Source organism: Pleurodeles waltl, chromosome 4_2, assembly GCF_031143425.1.
Source record: "Pleurodeles waltl isolate 20211129_DDA chromosome 4_2, aPleWal1.hap1.20221129, whole genome shotgun sequence".
Taxonomy (NCBI): domain Eukaryota; kingdom Metazoa; phylum Chordata; class Amphibia; order Caudata; family Salamandridae; genus Pleurodeles; species Pleurodeles waltl.
This window is the reverse complement of record NC_090443.1, coordinates 348838937-348864033: the sequence shown is the minus strand read 5'-3', so window position 1 is coordinate 348864033 and position 25097 is coordinate 348838937. Positions and strand designations below refer to the sequence as shown.

General features: G+C 42.6%; 1 protein-coding gene across 1 annotated transcript in view; it reads right to left on the bottom strand.

Annotated features, from left to right (window-relative positions):
* The window catches only part of GCLM (glutamate-cysteine ligase modifier subunit), a 120102-nt gene that overhangs the window by 18044 nt on the left and 76961 nt on the right, over positions 1–25097 (bottom strand). The window contains exons 4-5 of the mRNA XM_069231422.1: positions 23476–23532; positions 17079–17281 (exon numbers count right to left, since the gene is read on the bottom strand). Coding sequence (XP_069087523.1) covers positions 17079–17281; positions 23476–23532 — 260 coding nt within the window. The remainder of the gene's footprint in view (positions 1–17078; positions 17282–23475; positions 23533–25097) is intronic.

The following is a 25097-nucleotide window of genomic DNA, read 5'->3' as shown; positions in this document are numbered from 1 at the left end:
TAGTAAGCACTCAGAGATCAACATAATAAAGTAGCCATTTAAAGGAATAGTATTATCAATGTTACGTTTTTCATTTTTCACAGTGGGTCTCAACAGCTAAAAAGTTGACAATATCAGCTTTATGTGATATTTTCGTTACAACCATTTTCTTTTGCAACAGTTTTTGGCATATTAACACATTTTGAAAGAAGTATGGATGACCTTAGCACCACAAAAGGAAGATGGATGGAATGTTGAAACTTTTCAAACACTCACCCTCGGTCACAGATTTGGGTTTAATTCATAGTTATTTTGCTCACCATGCCACCCCAGTTTGTACCCAGCCACATGCAAATGAGTCTTGACCCTGCTCCCTATGGGAACAGTCCAGCCCAAACTACCAAGCCAGGTCCTCAATGGACAGGAAACAAACATCCTGGGACCAGGTTTCAGGGGATCTCCCCTCATCAGCTAGGCTAGCTTAGTCCATTGGCACAGTGAGCAAGGGACCCATGTCTGGGCATACCTTGGCCACTTGGGGCGACTTTAGCAACACAAAAGGGGGCTGGACGGAGTGTTGAAACTTTTCACTCAACCCCAGTCACAGATCTGGGTTTAATCCATTTGATTTGCATATGGCTGGGTACAAACTGGGGTGGCATGGTGAGCAAAAGAACAACTGATTGAACCCAGATCTGTAATTAGGGGTGAATATTAAAAAAGTTACAGCACTCTGTCCATCATCCTTTTGTGTTGCTAAAATCGCCGTAAATGGCCAGGGTATGCCCAGATGGGGGCCCCTTGCTCAGTGTGCCACTGGATTCAAGCGTGCTTGGCTGATGAGGGGTTATACCCCAAAACTGGTCTCAGGACACTTGTTTCCAGTCCAGGGAAGACCTGGCCAGGACTGTTCCCATATGGAGCAGGGTCAAGACTGATTTGAGTATGGCCGGGTCCAATCTGGGGTTGCATAGTGAGCAAAAGAACAATGGATTGAACCCAGATCTAGGGGTGAGTATTTGAAAAGTTTCAGCACTCAGTCCTTCATCCTTTTGTGTTGCTAAAGTCACCATAGGTGGCCAGGGTATAGCCAGATGTGGGTCCCTTGTGCACTGTGCCACTGGATTCAAGCGTGCCTGGCTGATGAGGGGTTATACCCCAAAACCGGTCCAAGGATGCTTGTTTCCGGTCCAGGTAAGACCTGGCCTGGCCTGGCAGTTTGGGCTGGACTGTTCCGATGGGGAGCAGGGTTAAGACTGATTTACATATGACTGGGTCCAAATTGAGGTGGCATGGTGAGCAAAAGAACGATGGATTCAACAAAGATCTGTGACTAGGCGTGAATGTTTGAAAAGTTTCAGCACTCCGTCCATCATCCATTTGTGTTGCAAAAAGAAGTATGGATGCCAGTGGGAAATGGACGGAAATGTTCATTTTACTTTCCGTGGACAAAAGACAGAATGAAACCAAATGAGATTCAGCAGAACTAGGACAACGGTACAGGGTAATCAGAAATAACAAATCTGAAGAAGGTGGTCAAAGACCTTAGAGAGTGACCATATTAAATCTGCAAAAAGTATGATACTGCTTTCAAGCCTGATTGAAACAAAAAAAGAAAGAAATCCAAAATTTCATGAGAAAGTATAAAAGGCAACTTGAACCTCAAATAAGCATGGCAAGGTTGCAACATGAAGCACAGGCTGTTACAACTAACCTTTCAAAAAGAGGTAGTTACGTTTTATTATGTGGGAGAAATGCATTGTAGGACCTTCCCACCTATGCACACTACACCACCGTTAGCCCTGGATCGGGCTGCAGATGTCAGTAGGGACTAAACACCCCCCGCCCCAAAACGGATTCTTTTTCTTTCCAAAGATTGTTCTGAAATATCGAAGTCTAGATGCCTGAATAGGCTACCAATGTGTCTACACTTTTTACAGTCATTTCAGAATCTACCATGCCTGCCACCTTTCATCTTCGTTCTATTCCTTGACAGAGAATGAAAATGTCACTTACCCAGTGTACATCTGTTCGTGGCATCAGTCGCAGTAGATTCGCATGTTCTGCAATAGCTCGCCATCTGGTGTTGGGCCGGAGTGTTACAAGTTGTTTTTCTTCGAAGAAGTCTTTCGAGTCACGGGACCGAGTGACTCCTCCTTTTGTCTCCATTGCGCATGGGCGTCGACTCCATCTTCGATTGTTTTTCCCCGCAGAGGGTGAGGTAGGAGTTGAATTGTAGTAATAGTGCCCATGCAATGGAGTGACTAAGTATGCACCTATTTAAGGTTGAGATGATACATATATAAATAATTGAAGGTAACTTCCAAACTGCTACAGGCTCCCGGGGAGGCGGGTGGGCACATGCGAATCTACTGCGACTGATGCCACGAACAGATGTACACTGGGTAAGTGACATTTTCAGTTCGATGGCATCTGTCGCTGTAGATACGCATGTTCTGCATAGACTAGTAAGCAGTTATTTCCCCAAAAGCGGTGGATCAGCCTGTAGGAGTGGAAGTAGTCTGAAATAATGTTCTTAATACGGCTTGACCTACTGTGGCTTGTTGTGCGGATAACACGTCTACACAGTAGTGCTTGGTGAATGTGTGAGGCGTAGACCATGTGGCTGCCTTACATATTTCTTGCATTGGGATGTTTCCTAGAAAGGCCATGGTAGCACCTTTCTTTCTGGTTGAGTGTGCCCTTGGTGTAATGGGCAGCTGTCGTTTAGCTTTAAGGTAGCAGATTTGGATGCATTTAACTATCCATCTGGCTATACCTTGTTTTGAAATTGGGTTTCCTGCATGAGGTTTTTGAAATGCAATAAAGAGTTGTTTAGTCTTTCTGATGTTTTTTGTTCTGTCAATGTAATACATCAATGCTCTTTTGACATCTAATGTATGTAGTGCCCTTTCAGCTACGGTATCTGGCTGTGGAAAGAACACTGGAAGTTCCACTGTTTGATTTAGATGGAACGGTGAAATAACCTTTGGCAAAAATTTAGGATTGGTCCTTAGGACGACTTTATTTTTGTGTAGTTGTATAAAAGGTTCCTGTATTGTAAACGCCTGAATCTCGCTTACTCTTCTTAGGGAAGTAATGGCGATGAGAAATGCCACCTTCCAGGTTAGGAACTGTATGTCGCAGGAGTGCATGGGTTCAAAAGGTGGACCCATAAGTCTAGTTAGGACAACATTTAGGTTCCATGAAGGAACAGGTAGTGTTCTTGGTGGTATAATTCTCCTAAGGCCCTCCATTAATGCTTTAATGACTGGTATCTTATATAGGGAAGTTGAATAGGTAGTCTGCAGGTATGCAGATATTGCTGCAAGGTGTATTTTAATGGAAGAGAAAGCTAGGTTAGATTTTTGTAAGTGAAGCAAGTAACCCACTACATGTTCTGGAGTTGTGTGTAATGGTTGTATTTGATTAATATGGCAGTAGCAAACAAACCTCTTCCATTTACTTGCATAGCAGTGCCTGGTGGATGGCCTTCTGGCTTGTTTTATGACTTCCATACATTCTTGGGTAAGTTGTAAGTGCCCGAATTCTAGGATTTCAGGAGCCAGATTGCTAGATTCAGCGATGCTGGATCTGGGTGTCTGATCTTTTGGTTGTGCTGTGTCAACAGATCTGGCCTGTTGGGCAATTTGATGCAGGGTACCACTGATAGGTCTAGCAGCGTTGTGTACCAGGGTTGCCTTGCCCAAGTTGGTGCTATTAATATGAGTTTGAGTTTGCTTTGACTGAGTTTGTTTACCAGGTAAGGAAGGAGAGGGAGAGGAGGAAAAGCGTAAGCAAATATCCCTGACCAGTTCATCCATAGGGCATTGCCTTGGGATTGTTTGTGTGGGTATCTGGATGCGAAGTTTTGGCATTTTGCGTTCTCCCTTGTCGCAAACAAGTCTATCTGAGGTGTTCCCCAGAGTTTGAAATAAGTGTTCAGAATTTGGGGGTGAATTTCCCATTCGTGGACCTGTTGGTGATCTCGAGAGAGATTGTCTGCGAGTTGATTTTGGATCCCTGGTATAAACTGTGCTATTAGGCGAATTTGGTTGTGAATTGCCCAATGCCAAATCTTTTGTGGTAGCAGGCTTAACTGCGTGGAGTGCGTCCCCCCCTGCTTGTTTAGATAATACATTGTTGTCATGTTGTCTGTTTTGACGAGAATGTATTTGTGAACTATTATTGGTTGGAAAGCTTTTAGTGCTTGAAAAACTGCTAGAAGTTCTAGGTGATTGATATGCAGTCTTGTTTGATGTACGTTCCATTGTCCTTGTATGCTGTGTTGATCGAGGTGTGCTCCCCACCCTGTCATGGAAGCATCTGTTGTTATTACGTATTGTGGCACTGGGTCTTGGAAAGGCCGCCCCTTGTTTAAATTTATGTTGTTCCACCACAGAAGCGAGAGGTAAGTTTGGCGGTCTATTAACACCAGATCTAGAAGGTGACCCTGTGCTTGAGACCACTGTGATGCTAGGCATTGTTGTAAGGGCCTCATGTGCAGTCTTGCGTTTGGGACAATGGCTATGCATGAAGACATCATGCCTAGGAGTTGTAATACCATCTTTGCTTGTATCTTTTGTGTTGGATACATGGGTTGTATGATGGTGTTGAAATTTAGAATTCTTTGTGGACTTGGAGTGGCCACTCCTTTTGATGTGTCTATTATGGCTCCTAGGTATTGTTGTACCTTGCGCGGCAGAATGTTGGATTTTGTAAAGTTGACGGTGAACCCGAGTTTGAAGAGGGTTTGTATGATCTGATTTGTGTGATTTGAGCACTGTATGAACGAATGGGCCTTGATTAGCCAGTCGTCCAAATATGGGAACACATGTATTTGCTGCCTTCTTATGTGTGCAGCGACTACCGCTAGACATTTGGTAAAGACTCTTGGTGCGGTTGTTAATCCGAAAGGCAGTACTTTGAATTGGTAATGTATTCCTTTGAATACAAACCTTAGGTATTTCCTGTGCGATGGGTGTATTGGTATATGGAAATAAGCATCCTTGAGGTCTAAAGTTGCCATGTAGTCGTGTAGTTTTAGCAATGGCAATACTTCTTGTAGTGTGACCATGTGGAAGTGGTCTGATTTGATGAAAGTGTTCACTACTCTGAGGTCTAGGATTGGTCTCAGTGTTTTGTCCTTCTTTGGTATCAGAAAGTACAGTGAGTAAACTCCTGTGTTTATTTGTGTGTTTGGCACTAATTCGATTGCATTCTTTTGCAATAGTGCCTGCACTTCTATCTCCAGGAGATTGGAATGGTGTGTTAAATTTTGTGCTCTTGGTGGTATGTTTGGAGGGAATTGTAGAAATTCTATGCAATAACCATGTTGGATAATTGCTAGAACCCAAGTGTCTGTAGTGATGTCCTCCCATGCTTTGTAATAATGACCTATTCTTCCCCCCACTGGTGTTGTGTGGAGGGGGTGAGTGACATGTGAGTCACTGTTTAGTAGTAGTGGTTTTGGGGCTTTGAAATCTTCCTCTATTTCTAGGGAATTGCCCTCCTCTATATTGTCCCCGAAAACCTCCTCTATACTGTCCCTGGTAACTGGACGGTGTGGCTTGTGAGGTGCTGGCTTGTGTGCTTTGACCCCGAAACCCCCCTCGAAAGGGCGTTTTACGGAATGTGCTGTAATTCCCTCTGCTCTGCGGGGAGTAGAGTGCGCCCATGGCTTTGGCAGTGTCCGTATCTTTTTTGAGTTTCTCAATCGCTGTGTCCACTTCTGGACCGAACAGTTCTTTTTCATTAAAAGGCATATTGAGAACTGCTTGTTGAATCTCTGGTTTAAATCCAGACGTTCGGAGCCATGCATGCCTTCTGATAGTTACAGATGTATTAATTGTCCGTGCAGCTGTATCTGCAGCGTCCATGGAGGAGCGTATCTGGTTGTTGGAGATGGTCTGTCCCTCCTCAACCACTTGTTTTGCCCTATTTTGTAAGTCCTTGGGCAGATGTTCAATGAGATGTTGCATCTCGTCCCAGTGGGCTCTGTCATAGCGCGCAAGTAGTGCCTGGGAGTTCGCGATGCGCCACTGGTTTGCAGCTTGTGCTGCGACTCTTTTACCAGCTGCATCGAACTTGCGGCTTTCTTTATCTGGGGGTGGTGCATCTCCAGATGTGTGAGAGTTGGCCCTTTTCCTAGCTGCTCCTACAACGACAGAGTCTGGTGGCAGCTGTGTAGTGATGAAAGCCGGGTCTGTAGGAGGCGCCTTATACTTTTTTTCCACCCTTGGTGTGATTGCCCTACTTTTGACCGGCTCCTTAAAGATGTCTTTTGCGTGCCGGAGCATACCAGGGAGCATAGGCAGGCTTTGGTATGAGCTGTGGGTGGAGGAGAGTGTGTTGAATAAGAAATCATCCTCGACCTGTTCTGAGTGGAGGCTTACGTTGTGAAATTGTGCTGCTCTAGCCACCACTTGAGAATACGCGGTGCTGTCTTCTGGTGGAGATGGCTTTGTAGGGTATGCCTCCGGACTGTTATCTGACACTGGGGCGTCGTATAGGTCCCATGCATCCTGATCTTGGTCACCCTGGCTCATGGTGGTGTGAGCTGGGGAGTGTGATGGAGTTTGTGCTGGTGAGACGTTAATCATGGGCGGAGGAGAGGGTGGTGGGGTAACTCTTTTCACCACTTTTGGTTGTGGTGTCTGTTCCGTCTGGAACTCCAACCTTCTCTTTCTCCTAATGGGGGGAAGGGTGCTTATTTTTCCTGTCCCCTGCTGTATGAATATACGCTTTTGCGTATGGTCCACATCAGTTGCTTGTAGCTCTTCCTCAAACCTATGCTTTTGCATTTGGGAGGTTAGCGAGTGCTCTTCTGTATAAGAGCCTGAAGCTGGGTCGCTTGCAGTTTGTTTCGGCATCGAAACCCTGTCTGCGTGTTTTTTCGGCTCCGAGGTGACTTTTTTCTTTTTCGGGGCCGAAACCTCTCGGCGTCGATCTGTTTCGGTGCCGCTGTCTCGGCGTCGAGCCGTGTCCACACCGGCATCTCGGTGTCGAGGCTTGTCTCCAGCACTTTCTCGGTCCCGAGAAGGCTGCGTGCCGGTGTCTCGACCGGAGTCGGACGATCTCGGCACTGTTTGGGCCTTTTTCGGTGCCGACGGTCGGTCACCGAATTTATGGGTCGAGCCATGGCCTGGTGGCAGTGGCGTCCCCTGGGCCTTGTAAATGTTCCTCTGAGTGGATTTCGACGTCTTACTCACGGTTTGTGTATCGTCGAATCCTTCGGAGTCTGAGTCTTGGATCGAGAAGGTACCTTCCTCTTCCTCGAACTCCCGTTGGGCTGTCGGTGCGGACGCCATCTGCAGTCTTCTGGCTCGACGGTCTCGGAGTGTTTTTCGGGACCGGAACGCACGACAGGCCTCGCAGGTGTCTTCGCTGTGCTCAGGTGACAGGCACAGGTTGCAGACCAAGTGTTGGTCTGTGTAGGGGTATTTATTGTGGCATTTGGGGCAGAAACAGAACGGGGTCCGTTCCATCGGCGTTCTTCAGCACGCGGTCGGGCCGACCAGGCCCCGACGGAGGATCGAAAAACTACCCCGAAGGGCACCGGAGCTCTTCGATCTTCGATGCGGTGTGGAATCTAAGTACGCCGATCCCGAACGCAACAATACCGACGAAAATCTTCCGAAATTAGCTAATCTTCCGTTCCGAAACTCGGAGCGACAGGAACACGTCCGAACCCGATGGCGGAAAAAAAAACAATCGAAGATGGAGTCGACGCCCATGCGCAATGGAGACAAAAGGAGGAGTCACTCGGTCCCGTGACTCGAAAGACTTCTTCGAAGAAAAACAACTTGTAACACTCCGGCCCAACACCAGATGGCGAGCTATTGCAGAACATGCGTATCTACAGCGACAGATGCCATCGAACATACAATTCCCTATTTTGATCTTCGTACTCTAGTTTACGCCTTGGTCATCTCTATTATTGTTAAAAATCAAGGTGTGCCAGCACTGAGGCACAGCTATTAGCTGAAATTAAAAGTGTTCATGTCCTGTGGGTATGGACTGAAGCAGTCATCACAAGCTGCAATGAACCCTGGTATTTATAGTTTTGGTTGGTCCATGATTTAGTATTTTTCTCCAGTGAGGTAAGGCTCATCCTGACATCACTACATCCTTACCTTAGTGGAACAAGATCAGATAAGGAATTCTCAATGCGACAAATAGTCAGAGTCACTGCATGGTAGGTTACTTCTGCCAATTCCCAAGAGGTGAACACTTGTCAGTAACTTCAGCTAATAGTTAAGACTGAGTGTGACAGTCTGTTGGTTTCTTGACCATAATTCAGTCGGTCCATGGAGTAGATAAGCTATGTACCAGGGAGAGACTGCTGAGGTTGTAAGGATTGTCATTTTGTTTTCAGTTTCTGGAATGCAGTGGATGCGTCTGCATCTCTGCATGGTCATCAATATTAAGCTACATTTTATAGCTAAATTGTGCCTTTGACATTGGCTGCACCCCTCTGCAGAGCTACAAAAATAGAGAAACACTTTTCAGGGAGTGTCCTGAGAAACTGTTTGGAGACATTACTGGACTAATACAGCCGAAAAAAGCTTGTTCCATGAGGTAATGCATTGAATGTTTCAATGGGCCACTAAAGCATCACTGCACTGGAGGCAACATATCCCTTCACTCCTACATTGAAGGCGCTGTCTAGGCATTGAAAATGTATAATAATGTTACTAGACCTGCAGGTCGAGTGACTTAAATAATCTACTCGACCTAAGTATAATGTATTTGCCCCGTAAATGGGTCTCAAATTGTGAGATCCTAGGAAAATATTTTAGTTTACAGTCACCTTTTTTTCATTCTCACGTATGAGTGCACCTTCAAGTATGTGAGCTCAGCATTTCTGCTGTACTAAAAAAAACTCTTTTGTTTGATTAAATAGAATAAAAATTTTGCTCCACGTATAATAAGGATCTAGCCCACATATAGGGGGGGTGACATGATCCATTACTTGCCTCTTAGTTTACTAATAGCATTGCAATCAGGACAGGACTGTTTCAGTTCATGTTAAAACACTCACCCTTAATAAATATATTACTAAAGCCTGATGCTGGAGCACACTGTCATTTACAGACAGTAAATTTCCACTAAATGTCCAAAAACTGCCCTACTAACTTGCAGATTTACTGATACAACTATATAGGGTATAACAATAATAAGTGAAAATTGGATTTCAGAAAACATATTTATCCTTTGCACATCACCAAATAAAGTGTTCCGATTTGTTTTCATCCTCTTAAAATATTTTTTCAGCACAGAGAAGTACAAAAAAATGGGCTTTCACAACTAATGAAATATATTTAGAAATGTTTGTACAGTTGACTTACTTATCTCTGTGTTAGGAAAAACCTGACACCCTACGGCCTTTTGTTTCACACTCTTAGAACAGCAGGTCAGAGAATTTACCTTACAAAATCCTGGAAATCTGCAGTCAGAAGAAAAATTAATTGTAAGAAGACAAGCTGACTTTTGTCCTCTGTCTGTAAACACAGAGCAAATGTGACAAGATAAGATTTAAAGACATCTTCATTGCTTCTTCACTTTCTGACTGAACTAAACACCTGTTCTGTGTCAGCTCGAGGTCCTAAAAATAGGATGACCTGATAAAATATGATTTGCCGTAGCGAGTGGGCAAGTAGATTTTTCGGGGTCTGCACAAAAAGTCTAAGAATGGCAGTGCTATTCATCGAGCTCTTCATGCTGCTGCCCATTCTAGCTGGACACCAAATTCAGCCTCGGGAGGCACATTAGCAAGGAGTTTTCTTTTCTTTTTTTAATGCTTCTGGAAGATTTCATAAAGTCAAATGCTCACATTGCTCGTTCTGGAGGAACTGTCTAGACTTGGGGATTGCTTTCCTTTTTCCTGATGACTGGGCAGAGTTGTCCATTTTGAAGCTCTTCGCTCTGGTCGTCGTCGTCTTTTTTTTTTTTTTTTTAGGTTTTCCCTGCACAGCACTTGTGCTGTGCTTGCAAAATCTCTTGTTTTTAAACAACACAAGCATAGGCAAAGCCAACAGGTTTCCCCCATGCAAGATCTATTTGCTTTGTTTTTTCAGGCATGTTGCACAGCAATGCAGACTGCTGTCCAACATTGCTTCACATAAAGAAAAAAAATTACTGTGACATGGCTCTACTTTTTAGCCATGCTGCACAGCAGAACCGGGTTGGAGTCTCTCAATGGATCAACATCCTGTGATTCTGTGAAAAATCACTTAATCATCCTGTGCATAAAATCAACAAAATGAATGTGCCCTTACGTAATGCAACTGGTGCTCATGTTAAGCACTTGAATACCTATGGGTCAAGATTGCGCTATGTAAAACCTCAAAAAAATTTAAATAAAAAAAAAATAAACCATCAAAAGCTGTTCCTCCTTTTAATGCCCTTGTTTGGCAAGTTGCAGCCAAGACTGCTGCTATGAAGAATCCCTTCTTTGTTTTCCTTTAAGCGGCCTCCCTTTATGAAGACCCTTATGCCGTCAACTTCAAACCTAAATCCGACGGACAACAACAACAGTGGGAAGTGCCTAGAGGATCACTCCAGCGCGAGTTTGAAGGCCCCAAAAGTATACAGAATTATACTGCATGAACAAGTTATTGATGTGGTGTGACCATTCTTATTATTAAAGTAAACCAGATTTTACATGAAAAAACATAGTTTAAGGATGCGCAGGCAACGTGACAGAAATATCAATACCAAATTACTGTACAGGGGAGAAAACAAGGGGTGACAGGGGAGATGGCTGGAACGAGGGATGTGAAGTAATGGAGAGCAGGAGGAGGTGGTGGGTTAAAAGCTAGAACGTAAATAAAATAAGTAATTACGCTGAAGGAATACGCGGGAGGAGGGGAGACTGTAAACATGTTTACTTTTATGGAGCGCTAGATTATTATTTTATTTTTTTAAGTAACTTAAGACACATGCAGCCAGTGGAAGGACACTGGCTGCCCGCCCCTGGCAGCCAGCTGGAAACTGTACTTGATCCAAGCTCCAAGGATCAGCAGAGGAAAGAAGAAGTGAAATCTGATGACGTTACTCTGATGCTTCGTACCAGTCAGACGCAAGAAAATGAGTGACCGTGAAGCCATGAATGGTAAGTAAGGGGTGGGCGGTAAGCCTCTTTTTTTTTTTTTTAGTATATATATATATATATATTTAGTGGCCTTAAATTTAAGCTAACACCCATAACATGATCAAAGAAAAGGCACATTTTCCAGATGTAGGTGCATTGATCAAGGAAGAAATTGGCAACCGGTGTCAAACACTTCAAAGTAAGGTGACAACAGGTATCATCCAGACAACTGATACTAATTAGTTAGTGGTGGTGGAGGAATTCTCCTGATACCCAGATGTCGGGATGATGATTGTAAAACCTGTTAGAGCAGTACAGCCACATAGCTGCTAAATACATCATATTGTTGACTTTTTAGCCAATCTCATTTTGAATGATGATATTTTTGAGCTCACATCTGTAATGTTGAAGTGCTACTACAAAAATAGCTTCTCCTGAACAGGCTACGGGCCCGATTACGTCCTTGGTGTATGGCATGCTCCACCACAAACGTGGTGAATATCCCGCCCGCTGTTTTACAAGTTCCATAAGATATAATGGAACTTGTAATTTGGTGGGCGGGATATCCGTCATGTTTGTGACCAAGTATCCCTTTCACCAAGCCGTAATCAGACCCTAAGTCTGGAAACCTGTTGAACGCCTGGTGTTTCAAAGTGTTCCTTATTAAATTCTATACCCACCCGTGCCTGTTATGCATAACAAACAGAAGATTAAGAATGTATTGTGCTGTCAGCAATAAAGCCATTGCTGGATGGAGGTTTCTCTGATGATTATTGGACCATTCAGCTGCAATGATTTAAATATAACCAGGGCCACTGGAATTATACGGATATGTGGCCGCTGCATTTTCCGCATGGATTCATTCCATTTGCAATATAATCCATCATCTGCAGGGTAATTTGCATATTTTAAATTAAAAAATGTGTTTTTAGCTCAAATGGACCAGACATTACTACAAAAAAGCAGCAGTGCATGTTGCAGTGCCCTTCTGCTCTGCTTTGCTGTCTTTGCCTGGAATGATCTTGGACCAAGTACAACTTCAGATCACTGGCCAGAGTCCTTCCACTAGCTTCTCACTCTGCAAGTACTTTTTTCCCAATTTATGAAGGAGCACTTCATATGAGTCCATCTGCAGGCCACCTCTCTGCTCCCATGGTCTTGCAGCCTCTTCCCGGGTCATACCTCATTGCCTCCCCCACCTCTCGCTCACCGTTCGCTCTGCAAGGATAGAGCTGGATATTGGTAGGCCAATTACAGAAGCTCCCTAAGAAAGTACAATAATTGGGCCCTCCTCAATGTTTGCTCACTGTAGTGGACTTGCGCAACAGGCTTTTTATATCTGCATTGCGGCATACATTATCTTTCAACATCTTGGTTTTTATTAGGCCGGGGCAGATGAGTGGATGATTTAGAGGGGGTGGGGCCATTCCCCTGACTCTCCAAGATTTCCTTCGATACAATGCTAAAATATTGAGTGGCAAAAAAAGTTTGGGTTTTAAATAATTGTGTGATATTTTTAAATTATGAGAGTTGTCAGGAAAACTTGTAGTAGTAGGTCACCCTATTTCATGCACTGTGTTTTTAGTTTTTTTTTACATGTTTTGAAGAGGTGTGTGAAAATCTAATTCTCTGCCTCCTTCCAAAAACTCTGGCGACCTGTCAAGAAGGAAACAAATGCGAGATCTTCCAGCGACTGTACAAACAAGCACTGGCAAAGCCAACAGGTTTTTGCCTCTGCAAAATCTATTGGTTTTGTCAATCTTTTTTTTAGACATGTTACACGGCAGCGCAGGCCGTCTTAAAGTTATAAAAAAATAACACCATAGCGTGTTTTTTTTCCTCCAACTGTAAGACATGGTGCACAGTAGCTCATGCTGCTGTGCAGCATGTTTAAAAAAACATTGACAAAACAAATAGATCTCGCACAGGTGAAACCTATTGGATTTGCCAATGCTTGTTGAAATAGTTGCCTTCACACTTTGATATCTTGCTTTAATAGTTTCTATTCATTATGCTAGTATGTATCTCGGCTTCTTTGCGTTTTTGTTTTTTTATTGATATCAGTTACCACTTAAGTGCTGTGACATGTGTACGTCATTTGTGCTTTTAAAAAGTCACACTGTGCTTGGAAAAGGTCTGCTCTCCGTGTAGCACATTCCAAAGTATTAGTAAACAAACAGAGGTCAAATAGACCAAGCTGGAAACATATGTGAGCAAAGTAAATTTGAAGTTCAGTTTCAACAAATGCAGGGTTGGATTGGTAAACCAGACATTCAGGCAGTGGGCGATGATGGGCCGCTGCCTGAGAGCCATCTGCAGGGTGTTTTTTTTTTTTCTCAGTAGTGCCTGTTTTGTTAAGTTTCGGGTTCAGCTGTGTTGTCTGGCATCGGTAGTGGCTCTTTGGGACCTAATCACCCTCTCTGGAAGCCTGCAGCAGGGATAGGCTGAATTTCAATCTCCCTACCTCTAAGTGGTGTTTGGGAAGGGGGAGGGGCAGGGCTTGCAGCATCCTCACCAATCCCCTGCTGCACTGACCCATCAGCTATTGAGACTGGTATGGGCTGGCTGCGGACACATAACAATGTATGGAGACTGAGCTAGTGGTAGGAGCGGCATCGTTGGAGCCTAGCTGTGAAGGGACATGTTTCAACCCCTCTTTTCACTGTATGAGGCCAGTGTATCCTTAATTATACCCCAGCACAAACACACCCCGGGTCTGGCACATGATAAGAGTGGGGTTGACAGACACACACACAGCCGCCACATGATAAAAGTGGGGTTGAGGAACACACACCCACCCCTAACCCCCACCCACCCCCACATACGTTAAGAGTGGGGTTGACAGGAGTGGTGTGGGAGCCTCGCTAGAGCCTTTAGGCTTTTAATAGGACAGCAACAGCATTTCAAAACACAATGGGACAATACCTGAATTTCTAATATGTTTCTTAATAATGCTGTTTGATGTTTGTGGTTCTCATCAAATCCCTAGGAGCAAGGGACATCCAAGCTTCGTGCCTCACCTCCCTACGGCTCATCCACCTTCTGCATTCTCCAGCCTGCCAGGGCAGGAAAGGAGCCACACACGTTTTAAAGGAATAGGCGACTTGGGCAATTGCAAATGCCCGCAACTCCCAAAGGTATTTCCTGATTAATTTAACGCTCTCTTTTGCGCCTCTGACTTGTTAGAACAACCTCTCTCTCCCTCGCTCTTCCTATCCATGTCTCACTTATTTCTGCATACCTCCAATTCTCTCCTCTCCCATCACTTTCTCTAGTATCTCTCCCTATCTGCCACCACCCTTCTTTACTGATCACTCTTTCTTTGTCTACCTCCCTCTAGCTTACTCTTCATCTTACTTCCCTCCTTTTATCTTGCCTTTCTCTATACATGTCTCTCTGCACTTCAGCTTTTGGTACTTCTCCTCTTTCTACCTATTTTTCTGGGCCTCATTTCTCTCTCCCTCACCAGTCGCTAAACCACTGCCAGTATCCAACTACCCGGCCCTCTGACTACCTTTATATCACCACTTATTACTCTCTAGCTCTCTATTCTTGCCTCACCTATATTTGTCTCGCATCTCCCCCCTTACCTGACCCAGGCTTATATCTCACCCACCCCTTTTATATCCCTGTCTCTCCATTGATCTCTATATTGCCATGTACCTACCTGTCAATTTTTATTTAAACCCTTTCCACCACATTTCTGTCTATACCACGTCTCTCTTTCTAATATACCTCTCCCATCCTATACATCACTGGTCTCTACCCTTCTGTCCTATCTATGCCTACCTCCTCATCTGCTGTTCTCTCTACCTCATTAGTTTCTAACTTGCATTTCTCTATACTTCTACCTCATTTCTTTGCCTATGTACCTCTACAGCTCTCCCTCTAACTCTCTCTAACTCAACCCCCTTTCTATATTACCGTTCTAACCCTTCCGTTTCTACCTCCTTTATTCCTTTACATTACACTGTGATACTCTCATTACCACACTGGCCTTTCTATTTTGCTTACTAAGCAGAGCTGGAGCTGACTACGTAGCCAGCGAAAGGAGGGACAAGACAGGGGAAGAGAATTAATCAGAAAATCATTATATTTCACCCGATATAACTGTGAAAATTCCCAGAGAAGTGCTTTGATTTGCATTTTTGCAGCAAGAAGGTCAATGGTGAAGAGAGATATATTTGCGATTGCAAATATTCAGCAATGAAAGCAACAATCTCAAGCACTATGTGGCAATAGGTTATCAGTGTGTACTGGTCCACAAAGCATCCATCAAGTCACAATTAACTAAGTCTTTCCTACAGTGTTAGGAACTGGCCTGTTAGTAGGGGCAGGTGAAGAATTCCGCTCTGCTGGTGGAGTTCGCTGGGTTTTCCCCACTCCGCCTGGAGTGCGGAGTTGAAAAAAACACCCCAAATTGATGCAAAGCGGACATTTTTCTCACGCTCGCCAACATTAAGTTGGGGGGCAAAATTGCTAATTTGGCGAGCGTGAGTGAGTTTTCTTAACGCGAGTGGTTGCGGTAGGCCGCGACTGCTCACAATAGGAAAGCTGCTGTTCGTGTTGAGGAAGCTGCCGCTCAAGTAGAAAATCTACTAGAGTGGCAGAAAGAAGTTAGCGCTCTCTGGTGCTCTGAGTGATGCCGTTTGCACTGATTTTACAGCTCATGAGAAACTTCCGCACGGAAAATCAGTGCGAACAGCGCGACCTACCCAAACTCCACCGCTCGTGGACCTCAATGTAGTGTGGCAAAGTTTTTTGGCACTTTGAGGAGTTCCACGTAGCAGAACTCTGCAAACTCTACCCAGGCATACTTGTTAGACACTTTTTGTGCTTTTAGTCTTTTTATAATGCAAAATATATAAATCCAAACCAAAAAAGAAAGGACTATCAATACTTGTTCAAGCTTTATTTTGGTACTATTTGGCTGGCAGATGTTGGTCAGCTTCAGCTATTGCCTGTTATTGCATGCCACCATTTCTCAAAGGGTAACTTATCATTCATTGTTGTTTGACATTATGATGGCTTACATTAGCTGAAAAGGAGTTAAAAAAACAAAAACAAAAAAAACAGCTGTTCCCAACAGGGGCCCCAAAAACCCTTAAAATGGCACTGAAAACAGTAGGCCTAGGGTATTTCTGCCTCGAGGCTTTAACCTCACCCCTTTATCGTTCAGCCAGGGGGTTAAGGAGGAAAGGGGAGTGATAACTTAAATATTTCCTTCCTACCTCCTAATTTTCATGCCACTTTTGCTAGGTGAGGGGGCTAGAACAAGCTGGATTCCACAGTGCCCACTACCAGCAGGACAGTATCCAAAGGTCGCAGTGGAAGGACCATGCAAAAATGTAACCAGCCCACAGGTGTCATGCTTCACTTGAGTGCTACTTTTGAACACTTCTTCAACTCCTTATGGCCTAGCCATCTCCTGCCCTTCCTCAGAGGAGGTAATTCTGGCATAGACCAAGGCCATCAGTGGTCCAGGCAGAAGGCAGGCCACTCAGGGTCACCCTGCCCTTTGTTTTCTGTAACCCTGACAGGCCAAGATAATTGCAGGGCCATAGCATCAACTTCAAAGGATCATCTAATTCACCTTTCAACCTTCTCCCCCGAGGGATGACAAATGCAGGCTCGACTAAACTCTTCCAGCTTGGCTCTAGACTAAATTTCTATGACATTGTTGGTTGGGACAGGGTATCTCACTTCGTTGTGCAAGCAAGTATTCACTTTTCAAATCTGCAGTGTGTCTAGTCATGGCCAATGTTACTGATCTCTGTAAGATTTATTACAATTGTTACTTAACCACACATATTTGCAAAAATAATCCCCTGAATAATAATCTTGCAGTGTTTCACGAAAGGCAAGGATCCACAAATGTGTGCCACTATTTTTAGGGTGCCCGGGCCTATTTTTGATCCCAACCTGACCCAGAACAAATTACTTTCGGCATGGTAACGGCTTTAAGTTCTTAAATATATGCCTACTGGAGTACAACATGCCTCACCTGTGCCCACAGATAAAGTTGTTCCAACAACGCTTTATCCAAATCAGAGGTGCCAATAGCAGCTATCTTCTTGTTTTGGACGAGGCGCTCGAGCTCCTCCCAGTAAGGTTGCAAGTGTTCCAAGGAAAGATTAACATCATCATCGATGGGAGGTGGGGCAATGATCACAGAATCTAACTGGGTAATTCCGAGGGCTGAGCAAGCTAGACAAAAAACAAAACAAGAGCAGCGTAAGAAAGAATGCAAAACATCTCTCACAAAGTACATGGCAAAGACGAAGAACCAGTGAGGCAGTTTAGAGAGTCACAGTGATCCGAAAAAACAGATTTGTTGTTAGGAGTTGCTTAAATGTGTTGGGCATTAGCATGAAATATTTTAGACAAATCGCTGTTTTCCCTTATATGACCCTCTAGCCTGCGGTAGCCCTTGTCACAGATTTAACTCACTTACCGACCTATTTGGAGGAGACCAGAGTAACTAACACGACAATATTTCACTAGTAAATAGCGTGACTACAGCAAATGCTTCGTCTAATTTTGTTATGTAAATATATATTACTCTATTCATCCTCCTTTCCTTAACTTCTGGTCAAGTGTTGAAAAGACTATTAAACGTTTTAATTTATGCTGAATGCATTATTATCTGAAAGAATCTGTCTCACGTCAGTGTTAAAAATATCAGACATCAATTAGAAAATGTGTTCCGCAGAAGTGTAAATGAGGGTATTTAAGTAATATTAATTAACATTATGCGTATAAGCTTCTGGGACTCTGAAGACAGACAACAGGTCGTACTCCTTCCTTGCTCATTACGTGTGCAGGCGCCATCTTTGTGCAGGTACGCAGACTATCTTCTATTCTTGCATGATTGTAGGAAGGGAAAGCCAGAATCAAATAGCATCTAAGGCATAGCCATGAGTGCATGGTTTGAGATACCTTTTCACGAACTAGAAACTCAAACATCTACAAATGAGAATGACAGGATTTCCTTGGTGTTGTGCACACCAGAAGGATTGTCCCCTGTGTGATCTACAGAGCTCAACAAATGACTCCTCTAGATGTACTAAAGCAGATTTTATAAGGGTAAGTTGGTATGGAAAGAACACCAAGCATAACTTTGCAAAGACTCAGAAGTGAAGGGCCATCTTTGTATCGTTGTTACACAGACACCCAATTTCTGGTTTTTAGGACACCTCCGTGATTGGCATTTACCAGGTAAGAGTTATCTAGGGGATGGTTACTCAGGAGTAAACCCTGCACACCTTGGTTTTTGTTTACACTCACTGCAGTGTTCTTTGTAGTAAAAGCAGCAGATACTATAAGGCACCCAGCCGCAGCAGATGTCGGATACACATTCTAACTGGTAGCTACTGCTTCAAGGGAGCAGGCATAGAGTTTCCCTAGATTCACTAATGATAATTAAACATAAGTAGGAGAGGAGGAGGCGGGGATGTGTAAGTATAAAGGTGTGTAATAAGGCACAGAATGATAAGGAGGGAAGCAGTCTGTCTCCTTGTGGCACCCTGTAATAAAAGCGCACCGAGTTCTGAAAATGTAGCGGGCAAAGGATTAATGAGAAGTTGCAAAAAAAAGTCTGCATACCACCTTTAAGTATGTACTAATGTAAAAAAATGTTACACAGTTAAGTACAAGACTGAGGTGAGCGTGATTGAAGAGTAGGGAAAAAACACTGGTTGAATGCTTAATATTTCTCCAGACACCAACAAACATTGAGTTTGCACAAAATATAAAACAACAGAGATTTAAGAAGATGGACCTCATTCATTACTAATAAGGCGCTATGGCTTTAATAAAGCAGATACTGTGTTAGTAAGATAAATAACTTGCTAAACACCGGACTGTAGGTGCCTAAAAATCTAAAATGGTAAGTACAAGCAGCTTTCAGGCATTGGAGGTGGAAGGGGTAGGAAGAGAGCTTTTAATTTTTGTTTCAAAGTAATTTTACATAAGTTCTTTTGAAAGTCTCGAGGCCCTTTTACCTGGTGGAATAAGCAAGACTGAAGTTTTTTTTTTCATTTCCCGATCAAAGAGAGGTGGTGGAGTACTTCTACCGAGGACAATGACTGTGCTGTCCTATATCTCACTTGTGTCTAGGCAGTAGTGGTGCTGTACCTGTCCCACACACTCGTTTTCAACTTACCTGTACTCGGAGTAATGCAGATAACCATGGATAACTTCCAGTATCTCTACCACCACTGGTAACAGCAGGGCCATGAAGAGGGAACGCTGCACATGCCCGATTTGCATAAACTACATTACTAACCGAAGAGGACGTATTTGTGACACAAGTTGAGTGCCAAATACAAATCCTATAACGCTCAGGCTTGGGGGCTTTATTCTGAATCTACTGGGGTAAACTATCCTCTGCAACAATTCAGCCTTGCAGACCTCAACTCTCTAAATGATGTTTTTTTTTTTTTTTTAGATAAACTGGAGTAAGTAGTTTGGAAATAGTATTTTTCAACTAAATACCACTTCTAACTGCTACAGTCAGTGACTGAAAAAACGTTAGCGTATTCTGAGAAAATGTGTAGTTGTAAATGGCTCAGCTCCAAACACTGATGAAAACCTGGGATACAGGAAAGCCTCATTTAAAATCGGCTGCAAAATTTAGCATTAATGCTAAACAGCGCTAATTATACTCGTGTGGGATAATATCCACAATTCTTACACTGTCGTTAATCAATAAGTAAACTCATGTGAACAGGCACAGTATTTGTCATTACACAAATCTTGTGTCAAGCAAAAGTATGTGGTAATCAAATTATCTCTCGTTTTTCGTCCTTCAAAAGGTGACAGTATTTAATCAAATTGTAAAATGGAGATAAAACACCATTAGGTAAAGTATAACCTATGTACTGATTTAGCAGTAACCTCGAAATGGGAACTCAAAACAACAGCCAGAGAGCCATCTTCAACTTACAAAAATCCAGTAAACTAAAGGCAATATAGTTTTAACATAGCGTAGAGGCGCTACATTTTATGGACGCCCAATAACAGGTGCAAAAAACCGTGACCTCAGAGTAGCAGAATGAACTCCATTTCGAGGAGTTCTTTGGTACCCAAAGAAAAACACAGCAGAGCAATCGTGATGAACAAACAGGTTAATTGATGTAAATAAGTGTAAATGCCAGTCATCTGGAGAGTGACTGCAGGAGAGATAGTTACACGTGCCAAGTCCATTATTTAGATTATATGGGTATATTCTCTTCAACGTGAGAGAAAGGAGGCAAGGTGGAATTTTCTTCTAATAGATGAGATACAGTTAACATTCAGAACAAAAATCAAGACAAGAGGGTACAAAGGTCTAGCCAAATAAAAGGTGCCAACAAATTCTGATTTTTTTCTTCAGTTTTTGGTTAGTTAGGTCCCTATGTTAGATGAAGAAAGATGAACAAGGGGTTCTTAAAGTACCTGGCTTGCAGTGTTTCAGTTCTACCACATATTCGATATCCAAGACTTTGTATGTTCTCCTGATTTTCCAGACGTCCATTAAACGGGCATCTTCAGCGTCTATTCAGAAGGTATTTTTAACCTTAGCTCCATAAGTAGGGCAGGGTATCCTCTGGTTGTTTTGAGAAGGCATAACACAATGCAGTGTGTTAGTGATTTGTCATATGCAGGTGTGCCTTCAAAAATGCATCTAGTTTTATTTTGCAAACTGTTTTAATATTTAAAGACAGCATGGATATTTGGTGCAAAAATGAATACGCCAAAGCAAGGGACTATCTTGCTTTTCTGCAAATTTTAAGTGGCTGTATCCTTTTCTTTTTTTGTCATAAGTTTATGATTTGTATTTCTAGTTTTTTCGTACTGTTTGGTTCTTTCTGCCATTTGCAAGTTTAAACAAGCAGGTTTTAATAGCGAAATATGATCTTCACAGCTGCAGTGGGGTTTGGTTTTCTATCTTTCTAATAATAGATCAGCCTCCAACAAGGCACTAAGTGCTGTGCACATTTTGCAATGTGCTTCCATTAGATTTTTTCCAAGATTGTCCAGCTTGTGTGGTAAACAGCGGCAGATTTCACCTTTTTTACCTGTTATTCCTCCTACGTGTTAGCTCTGTTCTTAGCTTTGCAGACGGGAGACATATTTTACCTTGGGCTGACAGTGTTCGTCTTTGCTGGTATTCCGAATTTATTGTTGTAAATGTCATGATTTTTCGACTACATAAATCATGTTTAATGTATTTTATTTACAGTAGGCTGGCATCCTCCATTTTGTATGATACAGATTACTCCATTTAAAAATGAGAGTGCACACAACCGAACTAAGGGGACAGAGGCCACCCTGTAAAAAACGTATCCATATTTATATGATCCTATTGGCAGCTTGGCTTGGAGCATTTTAATTTAGAACAAAATCTGCAAGTAACTAAAATGCTGTGCTGCAGCTGCTTAAATTCCACTGTGTGAAAAGTGATTTAAAAGGATTCTCTTGGAGAGTAACTGTTAAAAGTAGCACTTGTATAGTGGTCGCATGAAACAATAAAACCCACCACGGTTATGGCCACTCTTTAAGGAGCGAATCTATGGCTTTATATGAGAAGCCTCACATCAGACAGAGAGATCAAACTAATAAACCATGCTCTCTACACAGTCAGGTTCTAAGACCAAAAATTGCAAGACTGCTAGGAAACAGAGCTAAGGAGAGCGGCGTTAATACTGCATACTATTAACAGGGTTGAGAGATGTCTAGAACTTCATGAGATATCACAGAACCCAACAGTGCCACCATGACAACCTTAGCTATATCCCCATAGCATGTATGTGGCATGTTACTCGTGGAATGGTGAGGAAACACTGGTGGGTGAATGGTAAACATTCATCTTCTGGTATAAGGCAGTGAGTGAGACCCCAGGAATAATGGTAGATACGATCTTTGTACTGTTAATAAGCTATAGCTTTCAAGTTTCCACACACAAAGTGGGCAGTCTCTAGGTGAGGTTCATTTTGGACACCTTGAATTACAGCCACACAAATTTCAGTTTGAGAGAACAAAAAATAGTGTTTAAAAGCATCTTAGTGAAGAATGGACCTCAGCATAGTACTTCTTCAAAAGGAAAAACATGAATAAAGCCTTTCTTTAGGTGGGAATCATAGCCAGACAATTAGTATAAGAAAGGATTGCCTCCACTTTCCATTTTGGAAGCGATTACGAAGATAAAAATTCCTTAGCAGAATGGGATCCTATTTGCAGAAGTGAAAATGTTAACAAGTCACGTGATTTAGGAGTCATAATGACTGCCATTGAAAAACATACTTAGGGCAGAAAGGCAAAGGCATACAATAATGAGATATATATATTTATCCGACGGTGGAAACATGAGAAGCCAACGTGGCCTGGTGCATACGTCTGTAAGGCAAGGGCTTGCCCCCCCCAATTTTTTTCCAACATTTTGGGCCAATCGAAATGCTTGTATGACGATGTGCCTGTGGGAGCCTGGTTTGGGGACACTCCCCATTGCAATATGCCTGGTGGCAGTGAATAAGTTGGTAGTAATATAACTGTTGTGTAGGGACACCGTCGGGGAAGGTGAAGAGGGGCAGGAATCCTGAAGGATTTGATCCATCATGTAGTTGTATTTAATTCTACTTATGATTTCCAGACATGTAAGCCGTCTCATAAGGAGTTGTATTTATTCAAAGCCATTTTCATGCTGCAAAACACATAATAAAACCAAACGTAAAAAGAAAGGCAAAGGCACATACAGGGTGACAAGTTTTAGATAAGAGTGAAGTTTAAGAACACAGCCATGATCAACAGCTTTGGAAATACTATTTTGTGCCAAGAATCATATGCTGGATATTTCGAATGACTGTGAATAGTCATTATCTATCATTAGTAGACAAGGCGGGTCAGAAGCAGTTCTTAATTTGAGCCGGAGGTTTCCGGTGCACAGGAACGGCACAATTGTTAACACCGGATCTTATAACTGTCTGCCCACAAGGTGGCAATGCTTGTCTAATTTAGAAATAAGCACAACAACAGCAGTTTCTTACTTCAATATACATACAGTTGCCTCCTGAAGAGGGCCCAGGCATTTATATTTTATTTGTTTATTGAAATTAAGCACCGGTAGTAAGTATATTAACAAGTAACTTTAGCGCAGACCTTTTTTGTGGATGGAGTTATGATATGATGGCACATATTTGTGGGACCAAGTTGAGAAGTAAAGTAGCACACATGTTAAGCATGGGTGGAAGAGGTGAAATAGGATTCAGAGACTCCACTACAGCAGCAATTCACAAGAAGGGTCAGTCGCCTTGAGTAAAATTGGGAGTATGACTCACAGGCGGTGGTGTCCAGGTGTACAAGGTGTATTAAAGTTACAGGGTTCACCAAACAATTTTCAAACAATGGACATTTCCACTTACCCAACTCAACTGCATCACGTATAGACGAAAATTCAGATCCCGTAATGAACAGCTTTGCTGCAAGTAGAAGAACCAAAAACCTGAATCATTTTTGCATAATCCACATACAGCACAAAAACAGTGGACAGGGGCGTGTAAGACTGTATACCCAGGAAAAACTGTGTGCACGGTCACGGACAATTTGTCTTTTTTTTTTTTTTTTTTTGGCCACACGGCGAAATAGGCCCAAAACCCTGAAGCAAAAGCCCTTTCGTCTGTCAATTTACCCATTGTATGGTTGAGGTAAAGATGATTGCTGTGCAGGCAAGAGATGCATCTCTTTGTACAAGATGTTGAAAATGGTATATATCAGTGGTTCCCAACATGTGTTCTGGGGACCCCTGGGTGTCCGCAAAGCCTCCTCAGGGTGTCAGTGACTGCTTAGAAATTTTATGATTAACAGATTAGATCCCCAGCTTTCAGTAATGACTCATTAGGGGTTCCCCCGATTCCAATAATGATTCAGTTGGGGTCCCCAGGTTCCAGTACTGATTAAGTGTGGGTCCACAGACTGGTATATATTATTTATTAATGCAACACCTTTACTAGTAGGAAAAACACTGAGCTATAAACTGAACACACATTACTGATGTTGGATCCAATATATAAATGTGCAAACATGTTTGTAAAATGTAACACTCTGTGCTCCTTTATTACACGCAGTGCAATGGAATCACTCCCCCCTTATTTAGGCCTGATAAAATTGACAGAATTAAGAAAGAAACCTAACAGCAGAAGCTCAGAAAAGCAGTATGGCCAAATCTGGCTCCATGACACTGAACTATCTCGGTTTCATAGAAACATTAGCCAGTGAGCCTGGATTAAACCAGAGGCAAGCCACTCCTTACATCCAAATTCAGGTCAGATACTTTTTCTACCAGAGCTTAAAAAGCGAAGTGGGATAGGTCAATATGTAATAATGATCTCATGAATGTAGCCTTGGGTGTAGGGACTCCATTTCACACTTCATACTATTTTGTACCAAGTCAATGCGCTCACAGAAAATGGTTGTTACCATTATTCAAAACCTTTTATGTAAATAGTCGTGCTGAAGCACTCACAATTTGCTTTTAAATGGATGTATATTTAATATACTTTGCCGAAGCGTCTTATACAAGGTCTGATTATCTCATCTCAGGGAGGGACACCTAGAGGCAACATTTAATCGGATCATAAAAATTGTGCTCAGCAGTATTAAAAGTTGAGGGCCAATTACTGTATTCTATAAACTTGTTAACTTAGACCTCAATATGAGAGGCTTTTAAGTATAGCATACAGGGCTTGTTTTTAGGATTGTTTTAATAACATTTTATGTAGAACATAAGCAATTATTTTATGCTTTTATTTCGGAATCTAATTGTGTTTTGTGGTAATATAGAATTATTTCTTTGTTATTTTACATTTGGACAGTGTAGGCTGATAACAATAACATGTTGAATTAAGCAAGAAAGGTGGTTTGATTTAAAAATAAAATATACCCACAGAACATTTGCAACTGGAACAATGACGACTGTTACAGACAGTTTTGCTAAACTATTATGCTTTTTTTTTTAGAACAACATAAAAACAATTTTCAAAGGCAC